This window comes from Vulpes lagopus, chromosome 7, assembly GCF_018345385.1.
Source record: "Vulpes lagopus strain Blue_001 chromosome 7, ASM1834538v1, whole genome shotgun sequence".
NCBI classification, from domain to species: Eukaryota; Metazoa; Chordata; class Mammalia; order Carnivora; family Canidae; genus Vulpes; species Vulpes lagopus.
The window spans coordinates 17,287,061-17,314,068 of NC_054830.1; the positions used below are offsets into that span (position 1 = coordinate 17,287,061).

At 45.7% G+C, this 27,008-nt stretch overlaps 1 protein-coding gene across 5 annotated transcripts; it reads right to left on the reverse strand.

The window, feature by feature from the left end:
* Positions 1-1,107: 1,107 nt before the first annotated feature.
* Positions 1,108-27,008, reverse strand: CDC25A (cell division cycle 25A). 5 transcript variants are annotated; one of them, XM_041760442.1, is made up of 16 exons: positions 26,974-27,008; positions 26,392-26,826; positions 24,943-25,016; positions 23,728-23,770; positions 22,984-23,020; positions 22,395-22,424; positions 20,299-20,418; positions 17,249-17,383; positions 16,562-16,636; positions 12,857-13,030; positions 8,602-8,700; positions 7,386-7,448; positions 7,192-7,290; positions 5,555-5,685; positions 3,280-3,391; positions 1,108-3,053 (listed from the first exon to the last, which is right to left on the reverse strand). In XM_041760442.1, exons 2-16 carry the CDS (start codon positions 26,559-26,561, stop codon positions 2,913-2,915), a joined length of 1,503 nt encoding a protein of 500 aa, XP_041616376.1. In that variant the 5' UTR covers positions 26,562-26,826; positions 26,974-27,008; the 3' UTR covers positions 1,108-2,912. The 5 variants fall into 5 exon arrangements, with proteins under 5 accessions (XP_041616376.1, XP_041616375.1, XP_041616373.1 ...); XM_041760441.1 differs by having other exon boundaries at positions 22,395-22,493; XM_041760439.1 differs by having other exon boundaries at positions 22,395-22,496.

Consider the following 27,008-nt stretch of genomic DNA (forward strand, 5'->3'; position numbering starts at 1 on the left):
GGATAGGGAGAAGCAGGCACCCCATGGAGCAGGGAGCCCAACATGGGACTCGATCCCAGAACACTGGGATCGTGACCTGAGCAGAAGGCAGATGTTTAACTGACAGCCACCCAGGTGACCCTGTGGTCTAATTAATCAAAACTTTTGAATCTTTTCACTAGGAAGATGGACTCTGGTCTCTTGGAAAGTGTTGGAATATGGGATGCATTAAGAGTACAGCCATCGGATTTTTTTTGCAATTGAAAATCATCTCTATATACACTCTGTGCACTCTCTCCAACATACAGTGTGACAAAAGTTGAGTGGAGGGAAGAGTGGGGATGCTTACATACCCGAGGTCTCCTTGGAAGGATTAAAAAAAATTCTGGGAGAGGAAATGGGATGTGAGTTGAGAGCGCTCCGGTCCCTTTAATAATCTGTGGACTTGTTCTCTCCTGTCTTCCTGACCTATAAATATGTAATACTGGAGATAAGAATTACAGGGGACTTTCTTTCCATGCTGACAATTCCAAAATAGTTAAAATAATGTCTCTATTATAGATGCAAATAGAAGGGAATCAATGTCTCAATGAATCTTGACTTGAGGTGGGACCAAGGGTGAGATATTTTAGGTTTTGGCATTTGCTGCAGGTTTAGGAAGATCTGTGTGTGGGCTCATGACTTCCCAGCACCCGTCCTATTTCCTTCGGCGGCATCCTCTCCATCAGAGCACAACTGAAACTCCTATCTCCTTTAGGAGCCCGATGTAGGACTCAATCCTGGGACTCCAGGATCATGCCCTGGGCCAAAGGCAGGTGCTAAACCGCTGAGCCACCCAGGGATCCCCAGGATCCTTTCCTGGGGAAATTGAACTGTTGCTTCAATGCCAATGGTTTGGGTAAGCTTTGGATGGCCCTATTTCATCTTGTAAATCAATCTGAATCGCAAGTTTTTAGAGTCAGGGCAGCAAGTAGAAGTCGTTCTGGCCACCCCCAGAGCCATGCCACACAGGAGCCCTTTGGCCTCTTGAAATGTAACCACCCCTATACTGATTTTAGTTGAATATGATTCCTCCAAAGAAAACACAATTCTCTTCAAATCCACCAAGAACTAGGCAGAGAACATGGGTTCAGGACTGTTTTTATTTTCAGAGCCTGCAACAGTTGGTCGGCCATGCTGGGTAAGCTGGTCCAATCTGAAGGCCATCCCACCTCCCTTCCCAGGCATTCAACCAACAGAATCCCTACAAACAAGATTAGAGACCAACTGAGATGTGTCTCAATGTGTGGTGAGAGGAGGGGGAGAGGCCTTCCTTTCTTCCCGTTCCCCTCCTCCCCACTTACTTTTTCTAACAAGATTGTTTTATAGCCAAATGCAACTCAAACCCATAACAGCAACAAGCCATCTCCTATACCACTGCTTCCCTCCCTACCCCCCAAAGGGGGAAGCAAAGTAAGCAGGGAGACTGGCTCTTGTGTTTAAGACAAAGCTGGCTACACCCCAATGGAGCAAAGATGGTGAAGAAGCTGGTGCCTATTGGTGGGGATAAGCAGAGACCAGTAGGCCTGTCCAGAATCAACCAAGTCAACCCCAGCTCCTTGGATAGGAGTTGTTCCTCTGAGACCCCCATTTCCAAGGGGTTAGATGAGGGGGCAACTAGTGATGATCCATCACTCCCTGTCCCTCAAATTCAAACATGATAAACCCAAAGTTTTACCTTCAAAATCCACCACGCTGCCTCCTGAGAAACACATTTAATACAGTCATCTATCTGTATGCCAGCACCCACAGCCCTCTCCTAAAGCCCAGGGCTTCCAGCCCCTCTTTTCACTCTTGGGTGGCCCAGCCAACACTGATTTGATACTCCTTGACTCATAAAATGCCTATTTTTAGAAAATTAAAAGCTATTCAAGAGTATCAGAGTAATAGAAGACACTCGGTGTATGCTCCCCTCCCCCATCCCGCAGAGCCCCCCCTGCCCTGGTCCCCGCCTACTCTAGGACACCTACACTACCACATTTCAACACTGGCCTGGGGGTGGTCCAATGGAAGCTGTCTGAAGTGCTTTCCTGACTGTGACTCCTATACCAGCCAACGTCACAAGGAGCCGGGGTGAGGAAGAACAGGGTCACTCCCCCACAGATCTCAGTGGCCTTCGAGGTAGGTCTGGGAGGTTTAGCTTATGTCCTGTAGCCAAGTCGGAGTCCTGTGCCTGCTCCTACCAGTACCTCAGTCCTTGGCTTTAAATAGCAGCAGCCCCAGTACCACAGTGCCCCCTGGGGGTGACAGAGCTGGTTCTGTCTCTCAACACAAGTTTGCCTCTTCTCCCCCATTTTTTTTTTTTTTTTAAAGCAGAGGTAGTCCCTGGGATGATAAAACCCTACCCAGAATGGCAGTATTATGACTTAAAGAAGCAGTTAAATAAGTCTCCAGGAGTTAAAAAAAAAAAAAAAAATTAAAGTGATTGATGAAGTTGAATAAATTAAAGATATGGGTTATCCCACAAAGACCATTCCCTTCCCAGGCTGTCTTTGGTATTTGGCCAGCAGCATCTCTGCTCGTGGACTTCTCTCCCGGCCCCCCCCCCACACCCCAGAGAACAGCACCTAGGAAGGCCCCAGGTGGCCTGTCCGACAGTGGTGGTGGTGAGAAGTCAGAACTTCTTGAAGTGGTACCCAGAACCGTACTGTGGCAGGCGACAGCCCTGGCAGACAGTCCCGAGGCAGAAGGAGAAGGTCTTACAGAGACAGAAGAGGCGTGGCCGGCAGGATGTTCCAGCCCCGCAAGTGCAGCAGTAGGCGCACAAGCCCCGGGTCCTCTCTCCACATGTCATGCCCGTGGCTGGTCTCTTTGCTCAGGTTTCTCTGCAGCCAAGAGGGAAGGGGGGAGGCACAGAGGGCAGCTCAGGCTGCTGCTGTCTGGCATGGCCGCCCTCACAGCTTCTTCAGACGGCTGTACATCTCCCTTTTGCTCTTTTCCCCTGCCCAGGTCCGGCTCTTGGTGCGGAACTTCTTCAGGTCTTCTTTGAAGTCCTCATGGTGCATGGGCCGGTAGCTGGGAGGCTCGCAGTGAGACTGCAGACGACAGAGGACGAGATGAGGGGCCCATGCCTCACACTCCTAAGCCGGCTCTCCCCCCATCTGGGCTTGCAAGGCTGGGATGCGCAGCAGGGCCTAGGGCCCTTCTTTGTGTGAGGCAAATCCCCAGACCCCGAACAAGAGACAGCCACGACAAGCACACGGATCTGCCCATCCAGCCTGGGTGAGGGGTGCACTGTGCTCTCCAGAGACCTCGCCTCACCTGGCATTTCAGGAAGAATTCCTTGTACCCGCCCTTCAGGACATACAGCTCCGGGTAGTGGAGTTTGGGATACTCGTTACCAAGCCGATCTCTCTCTCTCACGTACCGGCACCTAGCAGCGAGGAGGCAGGACAGAGCAAGGTTAGCTCTCCTAACTTGGGGCAACCCGAACCAACGGCACGGTGAGCACAGCAGTGCCGAGCGAATACTCCTGACACACAACTTCTCACTTTCTCAGTCATTCTTAGAAACCAGAATTGAGCTATGGGTCCCAGGCCACATATGGTCTTTAGGAAGAGTTCATAGGGAGATGGATGGTCTCTCCCAAGCTGTCCTTCCTCCAGGCTCAATGGCCCTACTGTCTGGCCCCTGCCCACCGTCCTCTATGCTACCACCCACACCTCATGTGGAGTGACGGCTCCCCATTGCAATCTCCGCTCACCACACCCTCCAGCTCCTCACCACTAGGGTCCCTCCCTCACTTCCTAACTAAGCCAGCTGCTTTCTTCCTGTGGCTTTTAAACAGGCAGAGCTTGGGATGCCTGGGTGGCTCAGTGGTTGAGTGTCAGGGCATGATCCCAAGGTCCTGGGATGAAGTCCCTCAGTGGGCTCCTAATAGGGAGCCTGCTTCTGCCTCTGCCTTTCTTTGTGTGTCTCTCATGAATAAATCAAAAATTTAAATAAATAAATAAACAAACAAGCCAGCCAGCCAGCAGCCGAGCTTGCTCCTGCCTCAAGGCACCTACTTGTACCCCTGCATGGAATACTAAATACTCTCACTAATACCCTCACCTGGTATGGCTTCTTACCTACCAACCCTTGGTACAAAAGCCAAAGTCCTTACAGTGGCCCCCATCTGGGTACCCTGCCCCTGCCTCCTCCCCCATCACCCTTTACTCCAGCCACTCTGGCCCCCTTGCTGCTCCTCCAAACTTCCTGGGAGCACCCACCTCTCATCTTATTTGTCTCTGAAACAGAGTAGTTAACATATTATTTATTAACACAGAGTAGTTCTAACTCTAACACAGAGTAGTTAACATATTATTTATTATATTTGTCTGCTCCTGCCCAGTCTGAAATGCAAGCTCCGTGAAGGCAGGGCTTTTTGTTCTCCTACATTTTGCTGTTCTCCACAGTAATCAGAACACTATTTCGCATGTGAGAGGCAACGGGAAGTACCTGTAGAGTGAGTGAACGTTAGTCCTCACCCAAATCCTACCCCTTCATGTGATCACAGTTTTGTGCTTAATGCAGGACAAGTCCTTGTCCTCAGGAGGTTGGTGGGGAGACAAGTTCCTGTTGTAGTTGTGTGTGTAATTCTATGTGTGCTAATGCAGCAAAACAGAAGCTGCTGATGAAGTCAGGTGAAGCACACGCGGGCAAGTGGCCTTTTTATTTTCTTAAAGAAAAAAAAGATTATATTTGAGGGACGCCTGGGTAGCTCAGTGGTTGAGCATTTGCCTTCAGCTCAGGGCGTGATCCCGGAGTCCCCAGATCGAGTCCCACATCGGGCTTCCTGCAGGGAGCCTGTTTCTCTCGCTGTCTCTCATGAATAAATAAATAAAATTAAAAAATAAAAAAATAAAAACATTATGTTTGAGCAAGAGCATGTGTGAGCAGGGAGAAGGGGGCAGCCGAGGGAGGGAAATAATCTCAGGCAGACTCCCCGCTGAGCATGGAGCCCACATAGGGTTTCATCTCACAACTTTAGCATAGTCTGACACTTAACAGTCTGAGCCACCCAGGCGCCCCCGTGTGGCCTGACTTTAGAACTGGTTCAACATGAAAAGTCTGCACAAGGATCCAGGCTTAGGGGGCCTATGAAAAGTCTACTTTGTCCTACCCCAATCAAGGCTGCATTCCACCCTGCCTCAGCCCTCACCCCTCACCCCTGTCTCCAGCTGGCCCTCTGTACTCCCAGCACCTACCATACTAGCCAGAGACAGGGCTGGGCTGGAGAAGGCCTAAAGCCCTTGGCCACAGAAACTGATAGGTCAAGCCTATAAAAAGCCATACTCAAGGAAGCTGTTCATCAAATCGACTGCTTAATAGATAAGGATTTGGGCACACATCTGCTACACATGAATTTGAAATTTCACAAAAGTGAACATTTACAAGTCATGTGCGCAGGCTAAGGCATGGAAATGATTCAGGATGTGGGAGAGGGTGCTTGCTCAGTATGCTGAAGTACGCCCTGAGGGTGAGCCATCCATTGCCACATCCCACCAGTCTCCGCAGGCCTGAGCCGCAGAGCCCAGTTTCATGCAGTACTCACATGCGAGGGCCTCGCTCAGAAGAGAACTCGCAGTGGAACACGACAATGACGCGCTTGCCATCAGAAGGTACAATGGGCTTCTTTAGTAAGAAGTCCTCAACCTCCTCTTCCATGTGCAAGTTCACTGCACCCTGTGAAGGCACCAGAGACTCTTGGAACCTGGGCATAACATACTTGCCAATGATTCTTCTGTGAGAGTCACCTGTAATTGGGCACCTCATATTCTGTTATGACTATGGCAGACAGGAGTGGTATTTATGAATTCGGAACTTTTGAAAGCTACTAAGACACTGGCAAATGCTAATGTATTTATTTAATGTACCCTTTTTTTTTTTTTTTAATTTTTATTTATTTATGATAGTCACAGAGAGAGAGAGGCAGAGACACAGGCAGAGGGAGAAGCAGGCTCCATGCACCGGGAGCCCGATGTGGGATTCGATCCCGGGTCTCCAGGATCCCGCCCTGGGCCAAAGGCAGGCGCCAAACCGCTGCGCCACCCAGGGATCCCTTAATGTACCCTTTAATTGTATTTCAACACTATTTTATTGGTTAAAAGATGAAGTTGGCACAACCAATTACTTCTTTCCTGGGAAAGCATGACCCAATGCCTGCCCTCCACCCTGCAGCTTAATTCAACTACAGACTTAGAGGCACCACTAAGTATAGCATAGATTAGGACATGTCACCAGACTGGCTTCTGGTCAGAAGCCTTGGGGTGCCCAGGCCTGGCTTAGAAATCAGTGGGCACCACCTAGAAATGCCCTTGATGGTGATGGTGTGAGGCAAAGGACAGGCAGCATTTGCTGTACAATGTGGTGAAGAGCAGTGTAGGGCAGGGAACGTTCTTCAGTGCACTAGGAATCAAATTGTCTTTTAAAAAATCTCATAACCAGGGCAGCCCTGGTGGCTCAGTGGTTTAGCAACGCCTTCAGCCCAAGGCGTGATCCTGGAGACCCGGGATCGAGTCCCATGTTGGGCTCCCTGCATGGAGCCTGCTTCTCCCTCTGTCTGTGTTTGTGTCTCTGCCTCTCTCCCTCCCTCTGTGTGTGTGTCATGAATAAATAAAATCTTAAAAAAATATATTATGTGTGAAATTAATATTAATATTAAAAAATTAAAATCTCAAAACCAGCACATGAGCTATTAAGTAGCCAGATGTTACCACCTCTCTCCTTTATTTTACGTTTTAATTTTATTTTATTTAAAGATTTTATTTATTTATTCGTGAGAAACACAGATAGAGCCAGAGACACAGGCAGAGAAAGAAGCAGGCTGCATGCAAGGAATCTGATCTGGGACTCAATCCTGGGACTCCAGGATCACACCCTGGGCCGAAGGCAGATGCCCAAACGCTGAGCCACCCAGGTGTCCCTTATTTTCATTTTTTAAAATAGGCTTCACACCCAGTGTAGAGCCCAGTGCAGGGCTTGAACTCACAACCCTGAGATCAAGACCTGAACTGAAGATCAAGAGTCGGACGCTTAACCATCTAAGTCACCCAGGCACCCTGACCATCCCACACCCTTTTAAAAATCACAGATTCTGGGACACCTGATCCCGGGATAGAGTCCCACATTGGGCTCCCTGCATGGATAAATAAGTAAAATCTTAAAAATAATAAATAAAAGAACCCATACCTTGATGTGGCCTCCCTCATATTCATACGGGTACCGGCAGTCAATGATAACAAATTCTTTAATGAGGTTGGCAAACTTGCCGTTTAAAACAGATGCCATCTGTGGAGACAAAACCCAGGAGAATCAACTTTGGTTGTCAGGAACAACTAGATCCAAATACCTCATGGATGACAGGATCCAAAAAGAGGACTTACAATTTCTGGAGAGATGTATTTTAAATCCTGATGCTTCCCAGCAACTGTATGAAAGAGATAACCCTTAAAAAAAAAAAAAATTTTTTTTTTTTTTTTAGCAAATCTCAAGGCTGATAAATATAACAATTATAAGCACACCAGCAATTACTCATTAAGGCAACTGGCTGAATCAAGAGCTCACCCATCCCCATGGCCATTGGCAAGGTCATTATGACAAATATAACCAGTTTCAATTCAAGTGGAAGGTTCCACCAATGGAGACACACCCAGTCTTTGCTCCTTCTTCCATTCAGATGGAGTTGTTGCCTATTTTTAACCCCCTTATGTGTCCCTATTTCTTCAAAACTCACCTGGCTGAAATATGAAATATGGCCCAGACCCATACCTTCCACAATCTTCTAGGTGAGACAACTCCCTTTTATTTCTTCCAGGCTGCTCACACTGCCCTCAAAAAACTTCCATCTACTGTGTGGTCGACAGCATGACAGGTCTTACTGACCACAGGATAAGTTGTTTGAGAGAAGGAACTGGGACTTAATTTTGGAATCTTTGCTTAACATGTAATAGTAAGTGTTTCAACAAATGTTAGCTAAACCAATGATGCTCTGGTAGCCTTCACATGCATCCTATGTGTATAAACAAGCTGCTACTGATACATTCCTTGTCCCACCCTCATATTTCACCACAGCCCAAAGACAGCTAACTCTTCCACTCAGCAAATCCATACATATCAGGCCATCAGCAGATCTCCCTCTGCACTCCCCTGAGGGCCTTCTCCTTCAAAGGCTATATTTCTCTGGACAACAGAGAAATTAAATTCATCAACCTTGGATATTCTAAGATAACCTTTGGATATACAATTGTGTAGTAAGGCTACAGGTTTATTCTTATTTCTTTGTACTTTACTGCATTACTATTTTTATAATCAGAAAGACAGTTTCCAAAGAGCCTGGCCTTTGTGTTGGAGCCAAGGTGGCTGGTGGGTGGCTTCCTACTTCCTCTGATTAGTACCAGTAAGGTCTATAGTCCCACAGAGACCAAGATATATCTGATCATGAGTCTGTTTCCTTATCTTCAAAAACGTTAAATTGTGTCCCCTTAAGGGCATTGCCAAGAGCCACTGAGTGAGGGAGAAAGGCAGGGGAGCCTTCTAGGAAGCACCTAAAGCCCAAATCACCTAGTCAGAGCAGCTCTCCTTGCATCTACTTAGAATTACCTTGGAGAAGTCTCCTATAAGATCCCTTGGGTCATTATCCAAAATGTTCTCAATGGTCCCTTTCGGGGAAGATATCAGGGATAAAGACTGATGTAGAATCTGTAACAAATCAGAGGTAGAAAATGAGGCCAGGGTTTTGAATAGGACTTTTGAAAACATTCACCTAGAACATGTCACCAGGAGGAGAGTGACAGGGCAGCCCGGGTGGCTCAGTGGTTTAGCGCCTGCTTTCAGCCCAGGGCCTGATCCTGGAGACCCGGGATCGAGTCCCGCATCAGGCTTCCTGCATGGAGCCTGCTTCTCCCTTTGCCCGTGTCTCTGCCTCTCTCTGTGTCTCTCATGAATAAATAAAATCTTAAAAAGAGTGACATGTAAATGTCTATATTTAGCAAATAAAACATTTTCCTTATTTGATTGAAAAAGAGAATATGGGTCACTGGCTAGTTCTACTATTATTTTAGCATCTAACTGAAATGTTCTGAAACTAAATTTTCCTTCTTTTCTACCTTTTTTTTAAAAGGGAAATTAAGGGGCACCTGAGTTGGTTCAGTCAACTGGGAATCTGATTCTGGGGTCCTGAGATCAAGCCCTGCGTTGGCTTTCCTGCTCAGTGGGGAGCTTCTTCTTCCTTTCCCTTGCCAATGTATGTTTCCACTCACTCTGCTCTCTCTCGGGGGGTACAATGAGCATTCCTAAAGGATACCATGGTCTCTAAATACTATTTTCCACTAAAAGAAACCAGGACTTGGCACGGGTTTCTCAGCAGTTAAGTGCCTGCCTTTGGCTCAGGGAGTGATCCTGGAGTTCTGGGATCGAGTCCCACATGGGGCTCCCCACAGGGAACCTGCTTCTCCCTCTATGTCTCTGTCTCTCTCTTGAATATATAAATGAAATCTTAAGGGATCCTTGGGTGGCGCAGCGGTTTAGCGCCTGCCTTTGGCCCAGGGCGCGATCCTGGAGACCCGGGATCGAATCCTACGTCGGGCTCCCAGTGCATGGAGCCTCCTTCTCCCTCTGCCTGTGTCTCTGCCTCTCTCTCTCTCTCTGTGTGACTATCATAAATAAATAAAAATTTAAAAAAATAAAAAAATAAATGAAATCTTAAAAAGAAAAAAAAAGAAAAAAGAAACTAGGGCTTGAGGGTGTCTGGCTGGCTCAGTTGGTAGAGCATGCCAACTTTTGGTCTCGTTTTATTTTTTTTTTTTTTGAAAGATTTTATTTATTGATGAGAGACACTCCCACACAGAGAGAAGCAGAGACACAGAGGGAGAAGCAGGTTTCATGCAGGGAGCCTGATGCGGGACTTGTGATGTGGGACTTGATCCCAGGACTCCAGGATCACACCCTGAGCCACCCGGGTGTCCTTCGATCTCCACATTGCGTGTAGAGGACTTAAAAATAAAAAATTAAAAAAAAAAAAAAAAAAAGAAAAGAAAAGAAAAAGAAAGAAAGGAACAAACAAACAAATAAACCAGGTTTTTTGAAGTGACTGACTCCAGGTTGGGATAAGAAATGTACAATATAAACCTGGAATGCCTTATGATAATAGCAAGGAAGCTATTAGACTAGTAGAGTGATGTCAAAAGGGTTAGTCATGGGGAGGTAAGGATTTCTTTTAAGTAGGACACAAAAAGCACTAAACACAAATAAGACTGATTAATTGAAATACATTTAAAAAGTCCAGAAATTCTGCTCTTCAAAAGAACAGTATTAAGAGACAAGGCAAGCCAGAGTGAGAAGATAAACAATCTTTAGTCCCAGGTTGGGCTCCTTGCATGGAGCCTGCTTCTCCCTCTGCCTGTGTCTCTGCCTCTGTCTCTCTGTATGTCTCATGAATAAATAAATAAAATCTTAAAAAATAAAATAAAATAAAAAAATCCTCTCTGAACGTATACAGTACTTCCACAAATAAGAGATAACCCAATAGAAAAATGGGCATTCACTTGGACTAGCAATACAGAGAGGGAAAATCCAGGACCAAAAAAAATGACTATCAGGGATATAAAAACTAAAACCGCAGACACTGTACACTCACCAGAATGGACACATACAACAGATGATTCTCACAAAAGTAATGCTGAACAAGAGAATCCAAACATAAAAGAAATACATACAGTAGGACTTCAAGTTTATAAGATTTGAATACAGGCAAAGCTCAGCTATAGCAACAGAGTTCAGATCAGTGTTACTGAGGGAGAGAGCGCAGGAGGGGCTCTGGGCTGCTGCTAATGTTCTTTCTTGGTCATGGTTAGCATTTACGGAGATATGTTTATTTTAAAGAGAGGGAGCATGCATTTTGCCTTTCCCACAGGTGACCAAAGAGTTTGATGCACGGAAGTTTCTCTTTGAGGAACATTCTGCCAATAAATGAAGAAAGAATGACAGAACTTTCTAAAAAAAATTATTAAAAAAAAAAAAATGACAGAACTACAGGATCACTTTTTTGAAACCTTGGTTAAATGAAATCTAGGCAATCATCATCAATGACTTCCCAGCAATGTGTCTCCTGATCAAAGTAAACAAAATCACCCATGAGATATTCATGCCAAAGAAATGGAATCTCAATCTCATCAAGTCTTCCTAGTGTTTAGAGGCTTATGGGCAATATAAAGGAAAGAAGACAATATTAGAAGATCCCAAAGGACTATGGGAACTTCTACAGGGCAAATGGCCTGAGTTCTTCAATCACTAAATTTCAAGAAGGAAACAAAAAGATGGGAGCACAGGAGCCCAAATAATAAGAGACCTAGTGACCAATTGCAATGCACAGACGTTATTTCAACCCAAATTTGAAATGCATTTAGGAGACCATTAGAAATGATACTGGGGCACCTGGGTGGCTTAGTCAGTTAGGTGTCTGACTTGATTTCAGCTCAAGTCATGATCTCAGAGCTGTGAGGTAAAACTGTGTCAGGCCTACTTAAGATTCTCTCTGTCCCTCCCACTGCCTCTCCTTCCATAAATGAATGAATGAATGAATATATAAATGGGGGAGGGGGTAAATATAGTAAATGTACATAGGTTTTGCCCTAGCAACCCCATTTATTCCCCCCAAAATAAGCATGCAAGGACAGTGAATATTGTAATTGTTTATAGCATTTGAAAACTAGAAACAGGGAGGGACGCCTGGGTGGCTCAGTGGTTGAACGTCTGCCTTTGGCTCAGGGTGTGGTCCCAGGATCGAGTCCCACATTGGGCTTCCTGCATGAAGCCTACTTCTTCCTCTGCCTGTGTCTCTGCCTCTCTCACTCTCTCATGAATAAATAAATAAAATACTAAAAAAAAAAAACTAGGAACAATCTAAATTTTAATCAACAGGATCATAACAAGGATAACAAGATCATAACAACAGGAACATAACAAGGATCCTCATGCAGCTCTTTAAAAATTACAAAAATCTGGGGATCCCTGGGTGGCGCAGCGGTTCGGCGCCTGCCTTTGGCCCAGGGCGCGATCCTGGAGACCCGGGATCGAATCCCACATCGGGCTCCCGGTGCATGGAGCCTGCTTCTCCCTCTGCCTGTGTCTCTGCCTCTCTCTCTCTCTCTGTGACTATCATAAATAAATAATAATAAAAAAAAAAATTAAAAAAAAAATTACAAAAATCTGTTCCCCCAAGCCAAAGCACTGGGAAAAAGGCAGCCTATCCAGACAGAAAAGTTTTAGGCAATACCACCACTGTAGCAAAACACTAAGGGAAAAAGGAAGGCCCTACAACACGCCTGGTCAGCAAGTGGGGAGCTTAGACTTCCAACCCTCGCCCAGCTATAATTAAGTGCTTAGTTTCCATTCCACTGGGATGGTGTCAGCAGAGGCCTAGTGCAGACCTTGAACTCTTTACTCCTACCCAGCAATAATGACCCCACCCATTGTGTCAAGGGAGGCTGTGCTGGGGAATGCTTACCATCCCTGCAGTATCAGAGGCCTAAAACAGAAAATTTACATAGCCCAGAGTCTTACAATACCCAAAACACACAGGATACAATTGAAAAATCACTTGTCATACCAAGAACCAGGAAAATCTCAACCTGAATAGGAAAAGACAATCAATAGAGGCCAACACCACAACACAGATGTTGGAATTATCTGTAAGGGTTTTAAAGCAGCCATCATAAAAATGCTTCAATAGCCAATTACGAACATATTTGAAACAAATGAAAAACAGTAAATCTTAGCAAAGAACAAAATGGAAATTTCAGAACTGAAAAAACACAGTATCATTCTTCTTGAGCACAAAGGTACCTGCAAAACTAACCTCTTGGGGTTTCTCTGGACTTGCTACCTCTTCGGGACTGGCCCCAGCCATGCTCTTTCTCCGCTTCGTATTTCCGGGTAGGTACTCCTCCTGAGATCGGTCTGGTCTTTTTAACACTGACCGGGCGATGGAGCTACATGTGGAAGAAGAGTCAAACAGCTTGCATCGATTGCCCTAAGAGGGGGGGAAAAAAAGAGACCCATCTTCCATTAAAGCCTGCTATCTTGAGGGGTGCCCAGGTGGCTCAGTCAGTTAGGCAGCTGACTCTTGATCTCTGCTCAGGTCATGGTGTCAGGGTCCTGGGATCAAACTCTGCATAGGGTCTGCACTCGGTGGGGAGGCTGCTTCAGGATTTTCTCTCCCTCTGTCCTTCCCCCTGGTTGTTTGAGCTCTCTCTAAATCAATCAATCTTAAAACAACAAATAAAAAACAAACAAAAAGGGCAGCCCCGGTGGCGCAGCGGTTTGGCGCCGCCTGCAGCTTGGGGTGTGATCCTGGAGACCCGGGATCAAGTCCCACATCGGGCTCCCTGCATGGAGCCTGCTTCTCCCTCTGCCTGTGTCTTTGCCTCTCTCTCATGAATAAATAAAATCTTAAAAAACAAAACAAAACACCAAAAAAACCTGATAGGTATTTCCCAAGCTTCCTTACTCTATACATAATTTATGTCTTTCAAGAGACCTAGTAAGTTTAGTCAAAGCATTTGTACTGAGATAATCTATTTCCTCATGACTATGCACATTAATTTAATACTATAACTTGTTAAGTGGTCTCAGGAGGATAGTTCATAGGCAGTGATAGTTTAAAAATGTAAGTATATCAGGGTGCCTGGATGGCTCAGTTGGTTTAAGCATCTGCCTTCGGCTCAGGTCATGATCACAGAGTCCTGGGATCAAGCGCTGCATCAGGCTCCCTGCTCAGTGGGGAGCCTGCTTCTCCCTCTCCCCGCCTGGTTGTGCTCTCTCTAGCTAGCTCTTGTTTCTCCCAAATAAATAAATAAATAAATAAACAAAATCTAAAAAATATATATATACATATAATAATAAAATAAATAAAACCTAAAAAAAATTTATCAATTTCTATGTATACCTAAGGATATGGGGCTCTGAATTTGTACTGTGACAGTATCTAATGTTCTCCAGGTATTTGCACAATGTGAGGCTGTATACCTCGCTTCCAGCTTTGTTTGAAAATATCTCTGATGGAAACAGAAGTCTATAGGCTATATACTGATAGAAAATCTCTGAGTTACTGTTCGGCAAGTGTGGTGCTAGATGATGAGATACAAACACAGGAGAATGTTTAAGAAAAAAAAAAGGCAAATAGTCTTCAGACTAAAGGCTTCATATTTGAAGTCTTATTCCAACTACCCTAGATGTTAGAGCTAGAAACAAATGCGGTCCTTCCCCTAATCAACACTCCTTACAAAACAAAAAACAAAACAAAACACTCCTTACTTTACAAATTGGGAAACACATAGACAGATAAAGTGTATCACTAATGGTCCCCATTTGTGGGTAGCTCAAGTGGGATCTAAAACCCAGATCCCTAAGTCTTGTCATTCCACTTGACCTTTGATTGTACTCACTTAAGGCGGCATAATTGAGGGCACACCTCTACCATCACAAATGCTTTGGAGAAGGCAGGAGACAGCAGGCTCTCTATCTACTAAATGCACACAAAGACACCCAACAAAATTAAGGACATATTTTAAGAGTGCCTCTCACACTGACAATTTTGGTGTCACTCTCATGACTTCTCCTTTACCACTATTAACCTAAATACCACCCATTCCTAATTTAGGATTCCTTCAATCTATTCCCTCCTCTCCCCATAATTCAGAAAAAGTCTTTAGCACTTTGCCAAATAGTCATAATCAGCTCCTGAGTGGCCTGTTTGTAACTGACTCCTCCTCCTTTCCAGTTAACAGTCACACTCACTGAATCTTTGTGTCCCTGGGGAAATCCATCCAAACATTTTAGACTGGCAGACAAGTGACATCTGTCACAACCTTGCCCCTGCCCACCGCACATCCCATTCGCAGCTTCACAGGGCTACGTGCTATGTCCTGAGATGAACTGTTCTTTCATAAAATATATCCTGCTCCTCAACAAGTCCCCACATATCCTGAGACCCTGGGTAAACATGCCCTCTCTGAGGGATCGCCCCCCAACTTCAGCATATGGCTCTTTCCAGGATGATGGACATTACTGCTCTTAAGTGTCCACAAGGCCCATCCATTCAATGGGATACACATGGCCCCATGCATGCATTTAACAAGGCCACACATCCAGGGTAAGCTGCTGTCTGTTTCACCCTCTGGTGCTCCATAACTCCAGTACTACCCTGAGACCAAGACGTGGAAAAACAACCTACTCCTGGCTGTCTTACTGCTTGAAGTGTGAAGTTTTAATATGGGATCTGAATTAAACAAAGATGTAACTCAGGATGACAGTGGGACAAACCCTATCAACCTGGCTAGAGAAAGAAAAGTCTCTTTGTGAAAGCACAGACTAAAAGTTCATCTACTGACCCCTCAAACTCCTGGAGGAAGCAAATATTAACGGCCACAGCAAGCACCCTGCCCCTTTTCAAACTCAGACCACCTCTTAGAGCAGGTCAACCTGTGGGAGCCTGAGGGGGGCTCTGCTCCAAAGGCGTGAGGTGGAACTTCACTAGCCACTTTCAGACACTTTTCCAATGAAGTAGTCATCCAGGGATATGCTTATATCCATAATAGTTGTAACCAAATGCCTGGGTGAGTCAAAGGCAATTCTAACTTAAACTAGGCAAGAGAAACACAAGTATCTGTCCTAAATACGTGCTGTGAGTGAGTCTATACAGGAGAAATGGAAAAACATAAAAATTATCTAAAATTTCAATTATCTACAAGTAATACTCTCAGGAGCTTTAAGCTCCGAAATAATCCTAAACTCCATATGGAAGATACCTGAAATAAAACAGAACCTTTGAGCAGGAAACAGAGATAAAATGGTGTTCCAAATGTTTGGCAGACTTTGTGCAAATGTTGAAAGGCAAGGACAAAACAACCAAACAAGCCTGGGAAAGAGGAGAGCCAGAGACCCAGGGAGAGAAGACAGCCAGCTCCCCATCTTGCAAACAGGAGCTCTAAAGAGCTCAGAGTGCCCACGCAGGTGTGTTCCTCAATAGCTGCTGAGAGGGATGCTGTGTTCTGAGGCCAAGCAAGGCCCCATCCTGTGAACTCAAGCCAATCCCCAGACTAACCCATACCTCCACCTACAGCTTAGAACGCAAAGGTGTCATCAATCACTGCCACTTGTGAGGAATTCAATTTAGCAGATATTTTCCTGAGATCTTAAACTAGAAAGTAAGAAAGAGTTGTATCGATAGGACATTAATACACACACACAATATTAACTTGACCAAGAATGGCTGGGATAAACTAGAAATTATCAAAACAAGAACTATGTGTATATACATTAGCCAGACTTCCTCACATACCAATGAAGATAAAAGAAAACTTGAAGAGCCAGCGTGTTTTACAACACCAGAGAACACTTGACCAATCAAGTCAAAGGGAAACTCATAAGCCCAAAGACAGAATCTCAGATGAAACCCTGTGGTGATATGGACAGAAGGATTAGTTTTCCATTTAGTCTAGTCCACTCTGTCCCAGAGGCCTAATTACTCAAGGCTCCCTCCAGACACACCAGGACAACTTACAAGGTTTGTGGTTCTTCTCATGACAAGGGGAGCTGTCCAGAGGCTTGCCATGCATGACGGGGTCTCTTCATCATTCTAAAAGAGAAAAGCTATTTATTATAAAGAAAGATTCAGCAGTGGGACACCTGGGTGGCTCAGCAGTTGAGCGTCTTGCCTTTGGCTCAGGGCATGATCCTGGAGTCCCGGGATGGAGCCTGCTTCTCCCTCTGAGAAGTATCAGACAGGCCTGGATATGAAACCTCTAATGTTCACTCCTCCTTCCCACTCCCCAGTATGTTAAGGTCAGAAGAGCATCACATTTCACAATTCAGACATCTGAATGTAGCTACAAGCATCCCTTCCACCCTGAGGGTACATGAGGAGGTAGCCTTTGGCCCTCCTGTGTTACGCCAGCTCATCCTACGTTTCTCTAGTTCCAGGTCTCTTGCACAGAATAGACTGTCAACTCTATCAGGGTAAGAAGGATCCTCTCAGGTCTTCTTTTGAAGAACCACCCCCACTCCCACCCCGAACTGGGAGCAGAGTCTCAATAAATTCTCACCAAATGAACAAAAATATCAGTCACCCCAAAGGCCTGGGGAATTATTGTTCTTTCTCACATGACTTCTCCAGGGTACTTAGTGGAATGAGTAAGAACATACATACACAACACACACACACACACACACACACACACACACACAGCACCTTTAGATTCTCTCCATCAAGAAGGTCCATGAAGCCATCATCCTCATCAGACAAAGTGGCCGTCACAGGGGACTGGGGCATAAAAAGAGGAAGGAAATTCCCTGGCTCGCTGCCATCTCTTTCATTGGAGGAAAGCTGGAAGATAGAATTCACAGCTTGTTAATAATTGATCAGATTGGATTTCCTTGGATGGGTCACTAGATTTTATGAGGAAACATACTGCATTTATTAGAAGTAAAATTTTACTCAAAGAAAATGCAGCCTAAGGTGTTAAAGGATTTGATGTCTATACATGGTCCTGAGTAAAATCAGGCCTGGAAACCTTCACAAAAATCTCTTCTCAGAAGCAATTCACCTTACAGTGGGATCTGGGGAGAGCCTTTGACGAAGAGCAAAGTTTGCTGTATCAGAGGACTATAATTGGTGAACAGTGATCAACATGCAGGTTGTGATACAGTATGAAAATCAGCTGCAATAGGGAAGGGTGAGAAGATAATCTCTGCTCACAGAGCGTCCTGGAGAATGCTTATGTAACTTTAGCTCCTACGGAAGTAAAGGGTGGCCTCATTCTAGAGAGTCTATCCTGGTCCATTAGACTTGGAATTTAAATGACAGGTGCGGGCAGCCCCGGTGGCGCAGGGATTTGGCGCTGCCTGCAGCCCAGGGCATGATCCTGGAGACCCGGGATCGAGTCCCACGTCGGGCTCTCTGCATGGAGCCTGCTTCTCCCTCTGCCTGTGTCTCTGCCTCTCTCTCTCTCTGTGTGTATGTGTGTGTCGCTCATGAATAAATAAATAAAATCTTTATAAATGAATGAATGAATGAATGAATGACAGGTGCTCAGTTTTTGTTTTTTTGTTTTTTTAATTTTTATTTATTTATGATAGTCACACACAGAGAGAGAGGCAGAGACATAGGCAGAGGGAGAAGCAGGCTCCATGCACTGAGAGCCCGACGTGGGATTTGATCCCGGGTCTCCAGGATCGCGCCCTGGGCTGAAGGCAGGCGCTAAACTGCTGCGCCACCCAGGGATCCCTCGGTGCTCAGTTTTTTAACTGAGGAATTACTGTGTGCTGGCCACTATGATATCATCTTAAGTGCTTAGTCCCAGGGGTGCCTGGGTGGCTCAGTGGTTGAGCATCTGCCTTTGGCTCGGGTCATGATCCCAGGGTTCTGGGATTGAGTCCTGCAGCAGACTCCCCGTGGGGAGACTGGTTCTCCCTCTGCCTATGTCTCTGCTTCTTTGTCTCGTGAATAAATAAATAAAATCTTTAAAACAAAACAAAACAAAACAAAAAAACCCTCACGATACATTCAGGGGTGCTAATCCTTTTCTATGTATTTAACAAATCAGGAAACCAAGAGGTTACCAAGATCACAAGGCTCATCTGTTTGACTCCAAAGCCCACGCCTCTCTCCCCACTACATTTTCTCCTAGGAGAACCATTTCTGGAATAAAAATAGGGGAATCTCAAAAAGCAACCCTATGTTGTTGTTTTGGGGGAAGCCCCATCATAAAACTAATATACATTTAATATAGGAAATTTAGAAAGATGGCTCATAAGTCTACCATCTAGACTTGAAACATTATTAATACAAACATTGCTGATAGTCCATTACATCTTTTCCAGGTGCTTCCCAAAACCAGGAAAAATGATCAGTTATCTTTTTCCACAGTAAGGAAGCAGTCTCAACCTAAGTCCTACAGAGAATCCTTCAGACCCAAATCTCTTTGTGACAGGATGGCATTAATCCTCAAGTTGCCCTCTGGTTTTTGGAGTCAGTTGCCCACCTACTGAGATATCTGCTCTGCAGCTGGCCTACTCTGGTTCAGGTACCAACTTGTTTCACTCACGGAAGCTCTAGGCTTCCTTTGATTCTCCACAAATGTACCTGAGCGCACTCTGGGGATGGTGGCAAGTTTTAAACCAGCAAACCAAGGGGCGGGTGACTTTATTGTGGGACAACAATATCCTCTGAAGGCTCACATTGTATTACTATTATTTGTGACCGAGGTTCTGGTATCCCTAGTGCACATGTGATACAGCAAATGATGGACAAGTCACCTATAATTAGAGATGGCCAGGTGACCACAATAAAACCCAATGCAGCAGTCTTCAAGAGGCACACTAAAGATATTTAGTTTTGGATACCCAGTGCTTAAAGAATTACTGTGTACTCAGGAATCTGGAGATTTTTTTTTTTTTTTTTTTTTTGGAGATTTTGTTAAATCCTAGTGTTCTACCTACGTGTGTCCTTTTGGCAAATCAGCCCAACCTCCCTGACCAGACGTCCCCAATCTATAAAATGGGTTAACACCAGCTACTTCACAGGCCTATGAAGATTAAAGACAGGAACATATATAAAAGTGCCTTATGCAAATGCTAGACAGAGCCATGATACTGGGTGAACCTCAGACCACAAGCCAGACTGTATATTTTCACATGCAAGTCCCCAGGAAAACCTGGAAACCAAATGTGGCCGTTTTGTTCAAGTTGGGCCTCACTAGCCTTCACTAGCAGATCATCAGGAGGCAGCTTTGGAAATGGTGATGCCTCTTTTTGGCAAAAAATAACCCTGGGATAGGTGGCCCCAAATACTCTCAAGTAGCCCAGAGGTAAGGATTCACTAGAATCCTTAACAGTTCTTAATAAGCCACTTTTGGAAGAAGCCAAGTACTGTCCCCGAACACCACCATGTTGGGAACCTCTTAGCACTCAGGAGGCGCTATGAAAGAGCAAGGTTCGAGACATATAATTCCACTGTACACACATTTAGAAGAAAGACTCAGGATGCCTGCAGATTATTTCCTCAGGATTGACAAAGTCAAATATTCCTTGCTCAAGTTCCATATTGCAAACATACCATCTCTCACTCTGCTTCTGTCTGCTTTCCAGGCACATCAAAACCACCAAAACATGTGACAATCTAATTTCAAAAGTCAAGGAAAAGACAACAAGAGCTACTAGAGTGTCTTTGAATCCAGGTGAAAGTGAGTGCTTTAATTCTGTTCCCACCAGGAACTCCCCCATGAAAGCCAGAGCACATACCATCCGAGCTGGGGCAGAGTTCTGCCTCTGTGTGAAGAGATCTTTACTCTCCTCAAGTCCATGAGAGTGCAGGCAGCCACGAGATGCTGGTCTTACTGGCTTCTTAAACTCAAAGGCTTCCTGCAAGATAGCAGTCAAGACATCTTCCACTGTCCATGAAAACCAGGGCCCTAACTGTAGCTTGGGTGAGAGTCAAGGGAGCAGGCACTGCTCACCTTTGTAACTGCCTCCAAACTAAGGGTTTACCCGTTTCTGAGCTTCACTCAAACATTGGATCGGTGTCTACGATTTTCAAACATCCTGTCGACAGCTAACTCCTAAGGCAGCATGTTTTTCTCTCACCACAAAGACTATTTCCTGACAAAAACATAATTATCTTCCAAGTACACAAAGCAACAACTTCCTCAAATCCAAAGCAAAGTGCTTCAATATTATTGCCTGTGAATGGGAGTCACAACTTTTCACACTCAATTTGTTTCAAGATTTTATATTTTCCACCTTCTTCCTAACCAACAGGAGGTAATTATTTTCCACTTATAGTGATTGTACTCCATACTAGAAGCAATGGGAAATTTAAAAAACTATTGTTTTACTCAACAACATGAATGAATCAATCTCACATGTTGAGTGAAAGCCAGAAGTGACAGAAGACATTCTGTACAATTGCATTTACTTTGAGTTTACTTTTTATTTTATTTATTTTTTTAAAAAAAGATTTTATTTATTTATTCATGAGAGACGAGAGAGAGAGAGAGAGAGAGAGGCAGAGACACAGGCAGAGGGAGAAGCAGGCTCCATGCAGGGAGCCCGACATGGGACTCGATCCCAGGGCCTCCAGGATTACACCCCAGGCGGAAGGCAGCACTAAACCACTGAGCCACCCAGGGTGCCCCTTACTTTGAGTTTAAAAGCACTTATAATCTCCCTACCCAAGATAGCCACTTCGCTTGTAAGTGCTCAGAGTGGTCACAGGCTAATCTCAGAGTATCTGCATGCCGACACAGCACTAAGTACTTCCTGTGCATTAACTCATATAACCATCAACTACAACCTGATCATCCCCATTTTACAGATGAGGAAATGATGCCTTGCAGGTTAAGTGAGGTGCCTAAGATCACAAGAGCTCTTTAACTACCACCTATGCTGTCCCCCTCTCCGGAACAAAGTTCCAAGCAGGCAACCCTGGGAAGAGCCAAGGGCAGGGGAAAAACCAGGCAGCAGTACAGCTTCAGTGTGTTCAGTAGAAAGCACTATATACACAGAGGCTGAGGCAGTGCTCTAAGCACTCAAGGCAGCACTCAACTCACTTTCATATTCTCCCTCTGAACACCTCACAAGTTGCTAAGGGAATCAATGGGAGAATTTATGGAGGCAGTAGGTTGTACACAAAGTCAGAAGATGATGATTATGAATTGTGGCATTTTAGCAGGCAATGGAATACAGGATGAAATCGACATAGGATATAGAGAGAATAAAGGCCAGAAAAAAGTTGAGCCAATTCACTGAACTGTTTTGGATGCCTACCCTGTGCAAGGCACCTGGCAGGTATGAGAGAAAAGCCAGGCCGGGGTGTTCTTTTGGATGGAGCATCACAAGCTTACCCTCTAAGCAACCAGTTCAGTTACTCTGCGATTCCCCGAGACCTGTTGGCCCTGTTCTTACAAATACTGCCAAGAAGCCTTTCCCTAAGCTTACAACTCACGATAGGGTGAGCACAAACAAGCAGGGCCTCGAGCAGACCCTTCTGGATAAGGGCATTCATGGATATAATTACTCCTAAAGGTACCATCTGAGCAACTCCTCCTTGCCAGGAATCATTTTAAATGCTTCATATACATTATCTTATTTCATTCCATAATGCCCTACAAGTTACTCCTACTTGTATTTTATAAGCAAAGAAATGAAGCCTAAAAAGAGGTAATGGGTCACACAGCTAGTAAGCAGGATTCAAATCTAGATTTCTCTGACTGCAAAGACCATGCATGACTTTGGTGACGCTTTAGTCTGCCAGAAAGCAGCCCAGCCACACTCCTCTGTAAGCCACTGACACTTGTGACTTTACCTCCATCCTCTGTTAGTATATTGATGCCACTCACGTTTTCCTTGTTCTCATCCTGGTCCATCAGCTGAAAAACATCATGGTCAAGAGAATCAGAATGGCTCCTTTTCAGGGCTGGGCTACATCCCAAGAGCTTCTGCTGTCAAAATGGGGAAAAAAAAAAAAAAAGACATTGAAAAAAGGGTACAAAAAGCAATTCAATGAAACTCAGGTTCAAAAGAAAAACAAAAATGGCAGTGGTGGGAGGGTAGGGTTTAGCTCCTCATATACTGCAGGAGGGAACCAAGAAATGTGGCCAGGGTTCTACGCTGTCACAACATGGAACAGAAGATCCTGCTACATGGCTTTCCATCCAACCTCACAAGATAGGTCTATGGCCTTCTCAGCAGGGATTTAGGGTGCCAAGTCAATCCCCAGACATCATTTGCAAAAAAAAGAATGCTTCCTGTATCTAAAATGGTAGTCAGAACTGAAGGTGAGTTGATTATGTGTTTTGAGTGCTACAAGACTAAAGAAAAGTAGTCTTTGCTGTCCAAGTGAAAGTCTACCTACTATCAAGGTCACCCTAACAGCTAAGGAGATAGATAATACTAATTAACTCAAGATAAACAAGAGAATTAACTTACAGGCAGGAAACTTATTCTCCTCATGGGATTTTCAAGGCTGCAATGAGATCAGAAGATAAACAATGAGACTAAAACAAGAGAAATATTAGCAGATGCAGTGTCTAGCCTATAGTTTGGGGAGGGCACAAACATTCCCATTTTAGGCAAGATGCAAGTACAGGTTTCTGAGACTGTCCTGTTCTCACAAGCACCCCCAACATTACTGGGCTTCTGGGTAAAATGAGCAAGCCTGGTCTTCTTTTAAAATACACATTTCTCGGGATCCCTGGGTGGCGCAGCGGTTTGGCGCCTGCCTTTGGCCCAGGGCGCGATCCTGGAGACCCGGGATCGAATCCCACATCGGGCTCCCGGTGCATGGAGCCTGCTTCTCCCTCTGCCTGTGTCTCTGCCTCTCTCTCTCTCTCTGTATGACTATCATAAATAAAAAAAATAAAAAATAAAAAAAAAAATAAAATAAAATACACATTTCTCTTAAGGCTATGATGTCAGAGGGTAAAGTAAAAGTTTGGGTGAGATTCCAACAAGAGAACACCAAAAATTACAGCTACAATAAAGGACGGGAAGTCTTAACGACTACTAACACAAACTACTTTCGATAAAGGCACCAGACTTATTTATAGGATCCAGAAGTTTTACTAGGGTTAGCTAAATCCAGGGCTCTTGTCCAGAACACAAAGAATTTCAATAAAAAATTAAGAAAAGTCTTTTCTAAGCACAAATTTTAAAAAAGCAGTGAATACATACTTTTCTTTACTGTCCAAGGGCCCAGGAGAATCTAGACAGAAGCCTGTGGAAATAAAAAAAAAACCTCAGGAAATAATACACAAAACGCCACTTTGTCATTAAATAAACAAAAATACTATTAGTATTTTCTTTAAGCCATCAATCAACTCACACCTTGGACTTTTGCCAGAATTAAAGTGGTGTCTCTAATTGTCAAAAACTTCATATTTGCACAAGTCTCAACATTTTCATAGTATATCTTCTACCAATCCTTTACCTATTTGCAAATACCATCAAGGGAACAGGATGTGAGAATTAAACATAATCTTTTAATGAATGGTTGGTTATTCAAATAGAGATTACCCAGGTAATTTTCTGTGAGTTCTGACTATGGAAAGAATAGGTAACTGTTTTCTGGAATAGTTTTGACTTCAAATATTTTATCTTATCAGATCATATGTGTAATTTGGGTTTTTTCTTTTTTTTAATTTGGGGGTTTTGAAAAATACATTTATCAGTCATGTGACAAACAAGCCAAGTATTCATGGCCTTTAACAAAATAACACCAAGTAAGGTGCTCATCTCACCAAAGGGAGCAAGGTGGAAGAGACACTGCTCTCAGTATGGCCCAGACCCACCAGTGTCTGCCTACTGCACACCTCTCCTCATGAGATCCACATAACTTTGCAGAAAGTCAAGTGTTAGTTCTGATATTCTCATTTGCCATGCTGCCACAAGAATCCTATCCCTAGTTCTTAAGAAGCTTCCATTTTAAGATCTTTGCTCTTGTAGTTCCCTAGCCTAAAGCATCTGTGCAAATATAAACCCTGCAGTAGCATGAAGTTGTGAATTAGAGTAAAATGCACGGGGCCCATCTCCTCCACGGCAGGCTCACTGAAACAATGTCATCACACTTTCAATAATTTGGCCCTGCATTTCAACCAATACACCTTTCTGGTCTTGGTGTTATGGTTCATTGTACCCACCTACTCATCCTCAAGATCTAGCACACTCTACCTCCATGCAGACACTTGACGCTGGTTTCCTCCAGGAACTACCATAGGGCCTTATCTGGCCTATTTTAAGGGTATTGGTTACTGAATGCCATGACTCTGGTTTACTGTCTCAGGTAGTCACCAGACTAAGTTCCTAGGTGGGGCACACGTTCACAGCACATTCCAAGTTTTGATCCTCACACAGTAAACACATAATAAATGGTAGAGACTAAAGGAATACCTGAATCGGTTGACTCAGAAGAGCCCATTCTCTGCAAACTGCTGTTTCTCACCTCCAGCGCCTGTTCATATTCACTGAAAGCAAGAGAAAGAACTCTATGTATTTTTTTTTTTTTATGATAGTCACACACAGAGAGAGAGAGAGAGAGAGGCAGAGACACAGGCAGAGGGAGAAGGAGGCTCCATGCACCGGGAGCCTGACGTGGGATTCGATCCCGGGTCTCCAGGATTGCGCCCTGGGCCAAAGGCAGGCGCCAAACCGCTGCGCCACCCAGAGATCCCTATGTATTTTTTAAAAAGATTTTATTTATTTATGAGAGACAGGAAGAGAGAGGCAAAGACACAGGCAGAGGGAGAAGCAGGATCCCTGTGGGGAGGAGCCTGATGTGGATGGATCCGAGGACCCCAGGATTACAACCTGAGCCAAAGGCAGAGCGCCTCAAGCACTGAGCCATCCAGCTGCCCCTCTTTCTATTTCCAAAACATAACTGCAAGGTTACACATAGGAGACAGGCCACGAGGTTAGACAAGTATCCAGGCTGCTATCAATCATCTACTTCTGGGCCACATCACAGAACCCACTTTGCCACCCAAAACACTCAGCACTTGAATATAAAAGATGCATAAGTGGTGGGAAGGCATGGCCTGGGTTACACTGTAGGCAAGAGGACTATGATGCTGGAGTATTTTCTGAAGGGAGAGCATGTGTTCTAGCTGCTAGGATGAAAGATAAATTGGGCAAGTTCCTGCTTTTCAGAGGTTAGAAATGTACAAGACATGTGCTTACAAAGAAAATGGGACATCCAAAATCGAAGGGAAAGCAACCCCACCAGAAACACCGTGATGCAGGTTTTGCTAGAAGGAAAAGTCCAGGGAGCTTCTGAGGATGGAGAGTTGAATAAAAAGCCTGGCCTTAGGAAAGGAGGGGTGGACATCAGGAATGTGCACGTGGTGAGGAACGAAGAGGATTTTGCACAAACGACAGGAAAGAAAATGCCATGTGTCTGCAGAAAAGGAACAAAGCTCGCAGGAAGCTAAGATCCTGCGAAGTGGTTCAGGAAAGGGTGGAAGTGAGGCGCCTGAAGGGTCTGCTTTGCCCTCTTGGGGGGAGATTACAAAGAACTTCCCTGGATTGGGACAGAAGGAGAGTACAAAGCAATCTGAAATGGGTAGCCTAAGTGGGGAACCCGGGCCGACCCCACCCCCTACCGGGCCGGGCTCGGGGCTGAGGGCGGCCCTGGAGGGTCCGAACGGCCTCTCCCGCCCAACATTCCGCCTGGGGGGGGAGGGTGCACATGGCGGGCCCCAGCTCAGCGGGGCGGCCCACGAGCGGCGGGCAGGTCTCGCCCGGCTCCGGACCCGTTTCCCAGCCAGATCCCCCCCGCCCGCCCCACCGAGAGCCATCTGGGAGCGCAGCGGCCTGTGGCACCGCTCGCCAGCCCCTCCTCACCTGCCTAGTCCCTGCAGCTGGTCCATGGTGACCGTCAGGTTGGTGACAGGCGACAGGCCCCCCGAGGCTGACGCGCCGAACAGCGCTTTCACGACGGGCTGCGGCGCGGGAGGCGGGCTGCAGGCGAAGAGCAGGCGGCGGCGGTGCGGGGGCTCTGGGCCCAGTTCCATGGCGGCACCCGGCCTCCCAGGGCTCCCGCTCCCTCTTCCTCCGCCTCCGCCGCGCCGCCCCGCCCCGCCGGCACCGGCCTCGGCCGCGCGCCCCGCCGCGGGCGCCCGCGGGTCAAACACAAACACGACCCCGCGGTTCAGGGATGCGGCTGCCGCGGGCAAGCGGCGCGGACGGGCGGGTGTCTAGACCCGGCAGGCGCCAGGCACATGCACGGGTGCTTCCCCCGCACCCCGCGAGGCCAGCGGGCGGGCGGGCGCCGGCAACCTGAGGATTAAATCCAAACAAACGCGTCGGGTCGGGAAGAGAAAGCGGCCAGGGCCGCAAGGCAACGGCCAGGGCTCACACTCTCTTCACTTTTCTCTCACCCCCTTGCCCGAACCCGGGGTCGCAGAGCACCAAGAGGACTCTCACCTCTCTTCCGGACTGTCGCTGCCGAGGCGGCCTTT

Excerpts from the sequence above, each read along its gene's own strand:
- CDC25A (XM_041760439.1), bottom strand. The coding sequence starts at position 26,561 with ATGGAACTGGGCCCAGAGCCCCCGCACCGCCGCCGCCTGCTCTTCGCC. Across the intron at positions 17,384-20,298 it reads ACTCTGCCCCAGCTCGGATG|CTTTCCTCCAATGAAAGAGA; the intron begins GTATGTGCTCTG and ends TCTATCTTCCAG. Across the intron at positions 13,031-16,561 it reads TGAGAAGAACCACAAACCTT|GGCAATCGATGCAAGCTGTT; the intron begins GTAAGTTGTCCT and ends CCCCCCTCTTAG.